General features: G+C 38.8%; 1 protein-coding gene across 1 annotated transcript in view; it reads right to left on the bottom strand.

The window, feature by feature from the left end:
- Positions 1-13,781, bottom strand: part of MAP3K7CL (MAP3K7 C-terminal like) — a 69,109-nt gene that overhangs the window by 23,425 nt on the left and 31,903 nt on the right. Inside the window, exon 2 of the mRNA XM_058522981.1 lies at positions 7,481-7,589. Within this exon, the coding sequence (XP_058378964.1) occupies positions 7,481-7,589 (109 nt within the window). The remainder of the gene's footprint in view (positions 1-7,480; positions 7,590-13,781) is intronic.

Genomic DNA, 13,781 nt, shown 5'->3' with positions numbered 1-13,781 from the left:
GTCAGAGCCGGCTTCATGGCCATGCACCTGTGCAGGCACAGAGAGGCCTTCGCCCGTGTGGGCCCACACTTGGTTTAATGCTCTGGCTATAGTGTCTTGAAATTCTTAATAATTTTTGAACAAGGAACCCCGCATTTTTCGCACTATGCTTCCACAAATTATGTAGTTGGTCCTGCCTGCAGGATGACCTGATTGCTGGTATCCTGGAGACCATCCTTCAAGGCACCGAGGGACAAACTGATACTTAAGGGACAAGTGAGTTTGGGCAGTGGCCACAGTGCCAAGGCTCATGCAAAAACTTTCCTGGGAACTGTTTGCCTATGAAGGCTCCTAACCACTAAGGGCACAGCGGGTCAGTGCAACATTCAGTAGGACAGACCTGCATTTAAATCTCAGGTCAGCTCTTTTTAATGGGTGAATATGGACAGTCAATGTAACCTCTTTGAGACCCAGTTTTCTCCTCTGCAAAATGGGCATGATATTCCCTGTCTCAGAAACTTGTTATTAGTAAAGGAATACGTATGTCAATCATTTAGCCTAAATCCCAGTACATGGGAAATAATCTGTGATAATAATGAATGCTTAATATAATTGAGTTTACTTTCCATTCCTTTTCACCATCAACCAAACTAATGGGGTAATGGGGAGACAAGGCACCTGTGTACGCATATGTGCATATGTGGGTATGTGTGTAATGGAGGGGTTGAGAGTATTACTCTTCATCATCTGAGTGATACAAAGAGAACAGGTAGGGTGAATATCACTGACTCTAATTACTTAATTCTCCCCATGCCATCTAAAGGAGATTTCCCTGGTGCAGCCGCAACCTCAGGTCCTGTGGGTTTATTCTCTTCATTTACATCTGAATTTAAGAAGCATTTCCCTTTTACTTCCCTATCAAAGCAAACGCTTTCTATATGAAATATTGTCCAAAAAAATTTAACTTATATATGAAAAGTCTTTGAGTGCTTTCATTTTAAATCTAAATTGAGATTAATATTTTATTTATAGAAATAAAATAAATGATATAAGGTTGCCAAGCCACGTTACTAATATATCAAAAAATTTTTAAAATTTCTAGATACCTAGGTTCTTGTTAGAGCATCACATCATTTTGAGACACATCAAAAGCTTTTTCAAACTTTGTTCCCTGCTTATTAAGCATTAGAGATATGAATTCTTTAATGCACATTGGATTTTCAGGGCACATAAATTTAAAAGTATAGCTATAGATATGGATATGGATATAAATACAAATATGGATACTGGTAGAGATTTAGTGTGACACCTAGCAGATTGTCAGTTCTTTATAATCAATAATAATCACCGTGTTATCTCAACCAGTATCTAAAATTATCAGGCAAACAAGATCATACATCAAATAGACTGAATGATTTCTCTGCACAGAGAGCTCTGATTCAGTTTAAAGACAGGTTTTATGTTTCTCAGAAACATTCATCTAGTCACTATTACTGTAGCTATCATTTTGTGCATCTTATTGATTCATCCTTTTGTAAGAATATTTTTACTTATTCAGCTTATAACATACTCGTCCAGAAACATCTTCAAAAAGAGCCTTTCGGAAGTACATTTATTCCTCAGCACCACCACCAAATAAAATTTACCTCTCCTTTTCTTCTTTCCTACTCTATAAAAATATATCAGAACTAACCTTCTTCCTTCATTTCTCATGAGCATTGGGGAAGCTCTTTGCTGTCAGGAAGATCCAGGATTCTCTCTTATTACGTGGACCCTACCTCCAAATGGGGAATAAAGTAAAAACAGCCCCAAGGGCCTACCTTTGAATCCCTTCTAACTATTTATTAACTGCTTGATTTGAGGCAAGTTACTTAACCTCCCTTAGCCAACGGGCCACATCTGTAAAATGGGTATAATAACATCTTCCTGCAGAGTTGCTCCCAGTGCTAAATTAATGAGATGGTACAAGGAACAGCACGCAGCTACTCAATAAGCATTCATTTCCTTTCTGGCCTTTCTTTACTGCCTTAAGCAACAGATTCCAACCAATAAATCCAGTTGTATCTCAAAGAATCTTCATTGATATCAGAATAACAAACTCAAAGTGGTTATAGATATTGGATTATTGATTTTATAGGCTCTGATAATTAAGTTTCTACTATAGTTTTCAACTCTGTGCTCTGTAAAGGATGTAAATATAGGAGATCCTCACTGCCACCCCACTCACGAGGGGTTTCGACTGATCATTGTCACTGCGTGCTGTGGCATCTTTGAAGGTAGGGTCAGAGTTGGGACAGAATGAGACTTGAGAGAGTTCCAAAAGCCTCACCCAGCCCCTGTTTCCCCAAATGCCATCCTTACCAAGGTCATTGGTAAAAGTCCAGTGGGAACTTTATCACTTGACTTCCTACTGATTCCCCTGTGGGTATGCAAAAAAACACGCTGAGAGAGATAAAAAAGTAAACCTCAATATTCACTTATTGCTTAGTGTGAATGAGGTTTTCCAGAATCTTTCTGGAGAACAAAGATTGAGAGCATGGAAATTTTGGGGCTCTGAGGAGAAAGAGGGAAATAATACCAAAAAGTACCAAGGGCAGAAAAAGTTGAAGGAAGGGGACAATGACAAGAGACACTTCACTTGCATCAAAATTTTGCTGAAAGCCAGTTTTGCAAGTGTGCAAAAGACATTTACACAACACCCAGTTAAATTAGATTCAAGGGTAGCTAATTCAGCTACTCCACATAATTCCCACCACAACACAAAACACCCTGATATGTGAGGAGAAAATAGTATTATTTAAAAGAGACACCAACAGAATGGGTCTTGGATTTTTTTAAACTAAATGTTATATGATTAATTCATGCCCAGATATGAAAAATTCTAATAGCTTGGAAGAATTTTTTCAAAACAAAATGCTGAAAGCTACTCTTTCTAAACAAAAATTAAAAACTTAAAAAAAAAAAAGAACCCCAAAGCCAAGGTCTAAATTTACATAAGAGTGTGCCAGATTTTAGCTCCACTGAAGATAAAGAAAACGCTCCAGTAATTAACATGAAATCCTCATGTCAGTCCAACCGAAATTCTCTCTTATTGGAAAAGAGCCAGTGATTCTCTACTAACCCAAGAGGGGGGATTCATATTTCTTTCCTTAACTCCACAAAGGTCTCAATTTAGAAAGTTAACTCTTTGGAATTCCCAGTTTGGATGTAATGCCAATCGTACCATTAGCTTATTGAAGACAGGCATTTCTGACTCTGGGAATTGCAGTTAGCTAAGTGTTACTTGATGAAGGGTTCTGATGATAGGCTAGAAATGGTGATTGCATTTTAAAGGTCTTTTTTTTTCTTCCTAAAAACTTTCTTCCTTTATTTAAGCCCCTGGAGGTCCACGGTGTACTTGGAGTCTTATAGTTCATTCTGCTATCAATGAACGATTATCAACTCCCCGTCTACCAGGACCCTCTGTCACCAAGTCCTTTGAACCCTTCCTTCAAAACGTACTTTGAATTCAGTCATCCCATTCCATTCTTTAATCCAGGCTCTCATTACTTCATCTCTATACCATTATAAAAAGCCTCTTCCATTCTCTCATCTCTCCCCATTCCAAACTATTCCACCAATTGAACATTTACCATATTCACCATATTACTCCCCTGCTCAGGAACTTTTGACAGCCTATTGCTTCTGATCAAATCCAAACTCTTTTGTTGATCTTTCAAGATTGGCTTGGCTATTCTAGTCTACTGCTTTCTAAACAGATATTCTACATAGGTGCCAGAACAATGCCTGGCTCAAATCAGGGCTCAATGAACAGCATGTTACTCTTCCATAGTTCAAACCTCTGCTCCAGTTGACAAGAGTTTTAGTATTTCCTGAATAGATCATGCTCTTCCTGACTCTTAGGTTTTGCTCATGCTTTCTGTTTGGAGGGAAAAGGAGGAATTGCTAGAAGATGTACACATCTTTTAGCTCCCTTTTTTGTACCTGGTACCCAGAAAAGGCACCTCTCCTACACTGCCTTTCAATACCCTACCCACCTTCAAGCCCAGGTAGACTCTCATATCTTCCAAAAAGCTGTTTCCATCTGCTCTGGGTGGCACAGATTTTTCCCCAAATCCCTTTGCCTTATAAAATGCATAGTAGGAATCATGCCATAGTCGTCTTTTGCACATCCCACTCACCTTGGGCAGAGTGCTGGAAGCACAGATACTAAGTAAAGGTGAACTAATTGATAAGAGGAAAAGCAGAGATACCCAGAACCCACCAACTGGACAACTAGTCCCTAAATAATTGCAGGTCAGTTATACCATAAACTCTACCTTGACATCAAGTAGAAGTGTGAGATGTAGGTGGGACACAAAACTGCTTAGTGGTTTATATTTTCCTTAATACTCCAGAATCAATTATCATAAACACAGGGACCAGTTGAGTACTTAATTTGTCTTAAGCACAAATGCTTTACCTATATAATGTCATTTAACTCTTACAACAGCTCTGTGAATTATTATTACACACATCTTAGGGGAAACTGAAGTTCAGCAAAGTTAAGTGACTTAAGCAAGAGACTACAAATAGTGGTGGAGGTGGGTCTAGAAACCATGCCTCACTGACTCCAAAGCCCTGTGTCCTTAACCTCTACACAAATCATCTCAGAAAAATATGCAAAGAGAAGTCCTAACATAACTGAAGGAATGAGTACTGTGTTAGGCTTATAAGAAATGAATAAGTCAACATTCACAGGCAAAGAAGTCTCTTCTCATGGACTTTGCTTACTCCTCAACAATAAATCCACGAATAGGGAATTACTCCCCAAAAGTTCATCTTAGTTTCCCCATTTACTGTGGAAGTCTAGGATGTTTCCTCCCTAAATGTGTGGTCTGGAATGCACTGGAATTCAAAAGGCATGCACAGTGTGTGTGATGGCAAGTGTTGCTCAGTGTGATGTTCCACCTGCTCCTTGCTCAAGAATTCAGAGGGAGTGGCCCCAAATATCTGCAAACCATCTTTCTGTGCACTCACACTGCATGTGCATGCAAAAATACAGATTGCTGGGCCTCAATCTGGGCCTCCTACATCAGAATATACAGGAGGAGGGCCTTGGAAAATATATTTTTGATGAGTGCTCTCAGGTGATTATTTTAAGAAAGGTTGAGAATCACAGAACCTCAGCTCCTGTCTTCCTTCTCTAAGTACCCTTTCTAGAGATATGGGGACATGTCCATCACAAGAAAAATACTTTTTAATTTTGGTAGGTTCTTCATAAGGCTTCCTAAGCATCTTTTTGTAGAACTAGAAGGTAGGAATTACTTGAAATAAATGACAATCACTTTGTGAAGCTACCATTTCAAAAACCATGAATTTCAAAAGTGAGCATTAGGACATTTGTTAGGACATTTGAAAGAGACTAAAACAAATCAGTCTAAATTGACTGATGAAGAACATGAAGGGCTCCCAGTCAGAGGTCAAGACAGTTCAAAGGATGGCAGCAAATTAATTACAAGTCGTACATCTTGTACCTCAAGGAAGAGTCTATTCATGCAGCCCAAAGATCAAGATTCACCTCTCCATGGCTCTTTTCTGTACATAAATTAAATTCTGTTAAAAGGAAGATGAAGGAACAGTACATTTATTTGTCTCATCCAAAATTATGACATAATAATATTTTTTGGCATAAACAAGCTTCATATACTGAAATTTTCTTTGAAAAGCCATTGATTGTAACAGGACTTGTTCTGCCCATGTGGGACATGAACACAAGGAAGAAAATTATACATCTTCTTTCTCCCTGGATTTTGGGTTTTCATGTGTCTGTCTTGAGAGCTAGCCACTCAAGCACTGACTATTTCTCAAAATCTTGCATTTCTGAGATGCATAAAAACAGGAGGGGCTTTTCTTTTTCTTCTTAGAGAAACAGCATGGAATAATGAAGAGAGTTCAGATTGTCAAGTCTAGAGATCAAAGTTTAAATCATAACTTTGTTACTTACGAGCAGTGTGGTCTCTGGACCTCAATCTCTGTCTCTGCAAATTGGGACTACTAATGCCCACATTGCATGGTTATTTTAAAGATCGGAAATAATGTACATGAATACCTAATTCAAAAGAGAAATGCAATTAATGTTGGTTGTCATTTCAATGTTGGGATGGACTGGTTTGCCTATTGGGAGATTTCCCTTCACCACTGTCTTTCAAGGCAACCTCTGAGTGGGAATACAGGACAACAGCAGGCCATGGGAAGCATGTTGGAAGAACAGATAATGAAGAGTCAAGGCTTCACCTCTTCCCACTCTAGAATAAATCCTCCACTGAGGAGTGCACCATCCAGGAAACCAGGGGATAGATGTGTCACCACCATAATCACTTGGTATAGTAAAGCCTGAAGTGGCTGTATAAGGTCAGACTTCACGGAGCCCAGATCCTTACTTTGTACTATTTTGGGTCCCTTTTCATTTATTACTTTTTAAAGTGTTACCACTACATGAGCATTGTAGAAAAACACGTAGGTAGGTAGGTAGGTAAGTAGATAGATACATAGATAGATAGATAGATAGATAGATAGATAGATAGATAGATAGATAGATAGGTAGGTAGATGGATGAATGGATGGTTGGATGAATGTATGTATGTGTAGATGGATGGACGGATGGACGGACGGACGGACTGACGGACAGACAGAGATAGATAGATAGATAGATAGATAGATAGATAGATAGATAGATAGATAGATAGAATTGGTCCTCAAAAGACCCAAGGTTTAAATGATAATGTTTTTGAGCATGTCTTATATGATTTTAACAGATGACATTAGACTGAGAGCAAAGGCTGACATCAGTGGCAGAGATCCAAGCCTCCATTCCTTACTACTGTGACCTCACACCGCCTGAAGTCCCCTGTCAAAGGTGGTGCAACTCAATATCTGTGTTAAGAGGTCATTGAGGGGAGCCATGATGAGGAGCTCTAAGTATGGCAGCCTCACCTCAGACCTTACTATTTTGAGAGGGTCCGCCTCACCTGTCCCATTCATCACTCCCAGTGAAGTCTGTTTATTTAGCCAGAAGTGTGGGAGCACCAGTGAGCAAACAGCGTTCGGAACTCAGGCGTCAGGAAACGCTGCTGGAACCAGGACAGTGATATTTTTATATTACCTAACCAACTGCCAACTCTTAATAAACGTTTCCTCATGCAGTCTTAACAATGACATACTTTGCTATCATTAGAAATTGTTACAGCTCCATAAATTCTATAATAAAAGAAAGCTAAAATGGGGAAAGTATAAAAGAAGAAGAAATGTGCTAAAACAACCAAAGGATTGAAGATGGGGGAAGCATCACCAGAGGCATTTCTGGAAGCCACACTCGAACAATGCATGATGAAAAATCACACTCCCCATCATTAGGTCCTTCCAGGCATGCATTTTTAAACGCCCTTTGTGGAACTAGAAAAGATGATGGTAAAACGGGGGCAGGCAGGAAGGTGGCTCTTTGCCTCGGATCAGAGCATACCTGAGGCATTATCGAGGCTGAAGGCGATGCGTACTGGCTTATCCGCAGGTACCCTGGCTGTGCTGATCATGTGGGCACCTGCGCCTTGGCCTTCCCCTGGGTCTTCCAGCTGTAGGGAAAAGAGAGAGCTGTTGTCACTTTACCCAAGGTCATTCCTTGAATACTCAGGTGCCCTTGGAAATTAGAGAGGAAAGTAAGTAAACATTGATTTCTTATGTTAAAGATACTCCTAGTTCCTAGCTTTCTTTCCCTACATTGAAAGTATTTGCCTACCCCATTATAAATTACTTTCATGGCTTATAGAAAAATTGCTTTAGAAATATACATCTAGAATGAAATACACAAGATGGAGCAAAATCTCCACTGCTCTCACTTTTTTAGTATCCCTTCACACTGACCAGCCCAACTCTGGCCCTTCAAGGTCTTATGTAGTGTTTAATTTTTAATTGAGGGAGGTAAAGAAGTCTTACCAGGGCATCAGATGGCTTCAGATTAGACTAGCTTTTCACACTCAAGAGCCTAAATCGGATCTGAATTATTGATCTGGGAGCAGTAAAGAATGAGTATCATAGAATCATTTCAAGAATACCAAAGACTATTTAAAAATACCCCATAGTTATATTACGAATATGATGTGCTTTAAATATCTGATTAACTACCTGTAAATCTATCAAACATTTCTAAGGTTGTACATCTTGACAATGTATGACACAAGCAAAAGATAAAACCTAAAAACATCCTATTGATGTTCTATTTCACCTATTAAATTATCATTTAATTAACAAACCAAGATAGAATGAATGGAAAAACATCCTACAGATAAGATAGGTTGGGATGGGCAAAAAATACATGAATATGTCTATGCTATAAGAATAGAATTAGCCCAAATGCATTTTAACTAAGATATTTGATCATTTTTGTCCAATGAGACTAGGAAAAGATACTATTATAAACACATGATATCTTTGTTATTTAACTATATATATTTAACTTTTCTATTTTTAGTCTTGCTTCCCCTAAACTCTCTACTTTCTCTCTCACGGAATCAGTAAACCAAAAACTCTGAATGATATTTTAAGGAAAAATGTCTCTAAAAATGGCAAAAACTAAATCATCTCTTTAGCCATCCTTAGCGAGATTCTGGGAACTGCTTTAGCAGGACATTTTCTCATAGCAAGGTTTCGGACTTTTTCCCATAACTTTTCTGTATCTAAAAATAGTGTCTAGAACACTGAATTTTGTTTTTACAATTATTTATAGAGCCAAAGAAAATGCACATACATATATATACATACACACACACATATACACACACATATATATTTAGACATACATACATATGGAATCATCTTACCCAGTGTATGAAAAGAGAACAGGCTTATATTAAACACCTAATATAGTTTTGGAGAAAAACCAGCAACTGTTTACCACCCAGTTAGAATCGTATTTGCCCATTCATTTAACAATACAAATAGCAATGAACCATACAGCACTCCAAGTCATGCCATTCTAAGTTAGAAAAAAAGTAGCAACATGAAACATTCGATGTAAGAAAAGGGTAGTAGAAGATCGCTGTTACTCAACTTAGGATTCGTTTTATCTTAGCTCTGACATACATTTCTGTGTAGTCTCATCTGCTTAGAGTCAACTTTCTTGTTAGCCACCTGTTCCTAGGGAATAGAACAGACTGTCTCAAATTTAACAAAATAAACAATAAAAATCCACTCAAAGTTGTAGCTAAAAGAAAAAGTCTTATTGTTACGCACTGTACCATCATCAAAGCATTTTATCATAACATCTAAGGATGAAAAGCTGCGCTCCTCTTTTGGCTAAATCTCCCAATGCTTCCCTACACCGAGAAATAAAGCACAAGAGGTGGAAATTTGCCTCCAGGATTTTGTAAAGAGATCTCTGGTGTGGTTTCCAGCAACGGGAAATGGAATTGATAAACACAGCTAATCAGAGCCCCTCCCCTCCGCGCCACCGAGAACATCTGTCTGCCTCTGAAAGGATGGCGGCAACGAAGAGAGGTGGATTTTGAGTTCCACGAGGTGTTGACCACAAGAGCCCCTCAACCAACTTGCCTTTTCATCACACCGCCTGGGGAAATGGACCACTGGTTCCTCCTCTCGGCTGTAACAGAGCTTTGGTTAAGTTGCTGGTGCTCCGAGCGTTTAGTTCGGTTTTCACACCTGTTGCCTTACCTCACTTGGTTGAGTGTCTACACTTGTGTAATCCAGGGCCAGCCGCTGCCTTGGCCAGTCGTTGCCTTTGTGGAGTAGAGACTTAGCAAGAGAGCAGGCTGCACCTGCTACATAGCAGCCACTGACAATCTGAGGAGCAATGACAGCTGTCAGGGTGGCTCGCTGCTACCTGCTCTCCCCCAGACCCCAGCGTCCCACGGGGCCTCTCTGTTCCTCTTCCCTCCACAACTCCTCTCTCCTTTCCTTGCCTCTCCAACAGCCAGGATGTTGTCATGCTTCTAGAAAAAGCAAGAGCAAAAGAAAACCCTCCTCCTGTCAGAGGCATTGATAAACAGCGAGTTGTGGCGAGTCCAAATGTTTTAATTCATTAGTCCTGGCAAACCTAAAATACAAACAGTCTTGCTTCACAAGACAGGAATGTCTTCAGCATGACCCAATCAGTGCCTGTGTCTATTCCAGCAAACTGGCAAAGATAGCATGACTCCAGTCAGCAAAAATGTCGGCAGCTCCAATCAGCTCAGCGAGACCCAGCCAACTTGGACGGGCCGCAGGCTGACTCTCAGATGGTAGCAGCGATGATCCCCATTAAGAACTTGAGGTTTGAGGTTGAGCGGCTGATGGGCTCAGTGACTTGATCCCATCTAGAAATACAACTGACCGCAAAACCAGTCAATGGTCACTAGCAATGGACCGGTAGGGTTTTTCAACTCTGATAAAAAAGCTATTAACCTGAATATTAATAGCACTTTAAAATAGTTGGGTGGTGATGTTGAGGTTAAATAATTAAAGATAAACAAGTATTAAGAGAATGCAACAACAAGCCACAGACTGGGAGAAAATCTTTGCAAAATATGTACCAGATAAAGGACTCATATCCAAAATATAAAAAGAACTCTTAAAACTCAACGACAGGAAAACAAACAATCCAATTTGAAAAATGGGCAAAAGAGCTGATCAGACACCTCACAAAAGAAGATATACAAATGGCAAATAAGCATATGAAAAGATGCTGAACACCATATGTCATTACGGAATTACAAATTAAAACAACTATGAGATACCACTACACACCTACTAGAGTGGTCAAAATCCAAAACACTGACAACACCAAATGCTGGTGAGGACGCGAAATGGTACAACCAGTTTGGAAGACCATTTGGCAGTGTCTTACAAAACTAATATACTCTCACTATATGATCCAGCATTTGTGGTCCTTAGTATTTACCCAAAGAAGCTGAAAACTTACATCCACACAAAAATTTTCACACAGATGTTTATAGCAGCTTTATTCATAATTACCAAAACATGGAGGCAAAAAAGATGTCCTTCAGAAGGTAAATGGATAAACTGTGGTACATATAGACAATGGAATATTATTCAGTGATAAAAAGGAATGAGCTATCAAACCATGAAAAGACATGGAGGAACTTTACGTGTGTATTACTAAGTGAAAGAAGTCACTCTGAAAAGACTACATACTGTATGATTCCAACTATCTGACATTCTGGAAAAGGTAAAACTATGGAGACAGGAAAAAGAGCAGTGGTCGTCAGGGATTAGAGGCGAGGGAGGGATGAATAGGCAGAGCACAAGGGATTTTTAGGGCAGTGAAACTACTCTGAATGATACTATAATGGTGAATACATGTCATTATACATTTGTCAAAACCTCTAAAATGCACGACACCAAGAGTGAACTCTAATGTAAACTATGGATTTTAATGAATAATAATGTATCTATATTGGTTCATCAGTTATAAAAAATGTACCACACCAATGCAAGATGTTAATAATAGGGAGGAGAAATGTGAATAGGAGGGGATATATGAGAGGTACGAGATATATAAGAACTCTGTGCTTTTCACTCATTATTTTTTTGTAAACCTAAAACTGCTCAAAAAATATTAAATTAATAAGTAAAAGGACTTAGCAGGTTTCCTTGCTCTAATGAATAAAAGGCTAATTTGTCATGATATACACAGCAGTAAGCTGCATAGACTCAGATGATTAGAGCACTCACATATAAACCTGTTTGCATTTCTAACTGCAAATTATTCCAGGAATTATTATTACCGTTTTGATGTTATTTTACAGTTAATAATATCATCTTACATAATGCATTATAATTTTTCAAGAGTCTCATCCACTATCTCTTCATCTTCTGAATAATCTTATAAAATAATTATGGCCAATATTGTCATCCCTATTTGACAGATGAGCAAACTGAGACTCAGACAATTTAAGTAACAGGCTCAAGGATCAATGACGATTATGGAATAAAGGACCCGGATAGGATCCAGGTTTTCTCATTTTTAGTTCATGCTATTTCCACTACACCAGGATGCACTCTGTATGAAAGATCCAATTGAGTTTTTTCATTAACAATGTCTGACTCTCAACTTCTGGCTTGGAGGACACAAAGGTATAACTTCCTTCAATCGTCTAGCATCCAGGTTCATCTGATACCAGCCATCCTTACACGACACCTAAGTTCAACCTCAAGGAAATCAAAGTTGTGTATCTTATGTGTGCTGATGGGGAAGTGGATACCACATCCACAGTGGGTCCCAAATCAGCCCCTGGGTCTGCCTTCAGAAAAGCTGGTGGTGATAGCGATATTGCCAAGAGAATCAGTGACTGGAAGCATCTGGATTCCAGTGAAACTGATCCTTCAGAATGGAAAGTCCCAGAATGAGGTAGCACTTTCCTCCTCTGCCCTGATCATCATAGCCCTTGGGGAACCACCCAGAGATGGAAATGGGCAGTTACACATTAAACACAATGGAAATATCGCCTTTTATGATATTTTCAAAGGCACCTGACAGATGCAGAATAGATCTTTATCCAGAGAATTCTCCAGCATCATTAAGCAATCCTGCGGACTGCCCAGTGTGTGGGCTGCAATGCCAATGGCTCCACCCTCATGACATCAACAGTGATATGGTGGATGCCCAGTTGATAAAGAGCTACAAAGGAAAAGATTTTATTAAAGGATAATTTGAGAACAGCAAGAAAAGAACAAAAAGAATACATCTAAATAGTCTAAATGTGCTCTGTCCAAGTTTAATCATATAAATTCAAGGTTTTAAATAATAATATTCACCAGTTCTGTTCCCGTAGGAGCAACAATGTATTTTTTGGCTCTTTATCTAAACACTTCCAAGAGAGTTACAAATCTGAAACCCAAGTGAAATCCCTTCCAACTTAACCCAAAATAATTACATGGTATTTTAAGAATTCAGTAGAATTATGCTAACTCAATCCAGAAAGGATTGTGTGTGTACATAATAATATTAACAGATTAACCATATGTCTCTGGGTAGAAGCAATAGATGTAATTTTTGTTTTCTTCTTTTCAGCAATAAATTTTTTTTTAATGTTATGTGGAAAGTTATTTTTAATAGTATTCAGGGAGCTTTTCAAATAATGAACTCTAGACTTGCTTCTGTGTTATGGCCTATAATACACACAGTAGCTCATGGTATAGACTGTTGTCACAATTAGTGTGATCTCAATTTCTTGATACAATTCAACATGCATTTTGGGCAAAATTGGTATGTTCCAGGCTAGTGTTTCCCAAATTTGCCTGATTACTGGGTTCCTTTTAAAAATACCCATTCCCAGGCTGTGCCATGGCAGTGACTCAGTAGACCTGGGATGAGCCCAGGGTTTTGTAAAGTTAAACAAGAAATACTAATGTTTATACACAGCTTTAGAGAATGGTTTAAAAGACATTTTCACTAACACTGAAGTTAGCTCTCCACTGCTATGTAATATAAGCAGCCTACAGTCTCCAAAAAAGAAATGTCATAATAGTGAAATAACCAGTCTTCCCTTATAACTATTGTCAGCAGTTTTTTTTCTGTAAAGGGCCAGATAATAAACGTTTTACACTAAATGAGATATTACCACCTCTGTTGGAACTACTCATCTCTGCCACTGTGGCACACAAGCAGCCACAAACAAAGTGTATTTGAATGGATGGGCTCCAACTTTATTTACAAAAACAGGAAACAAATGGACATGTCTGTGTTCCAATAAAACTTTATTTACAAAAACAGACAGCAGCCTAGATTCAGCCCACAAGCCATAGTTGAC

Source organism: Diceros bicornis, chromosome 27 (assembly GCF_020826845.1).
Source record: "Diceros bicornis minor isolate mBicDic1 chromosome 27, mDicBic1.mat.cur, whole genome shotgun sequence".
Lineage (NCBI taxonomy): Eukaryota > Metazoa > Chordata > Mammalia > Perissodactyla > Rhinocerotidae > Diceros > Diceros bicornis.
The sequence above is the reverse complement of the archived record's forward strand: the minus strand, read 5'-3'. Positions and strand labels throughout refer to the sequence as shown.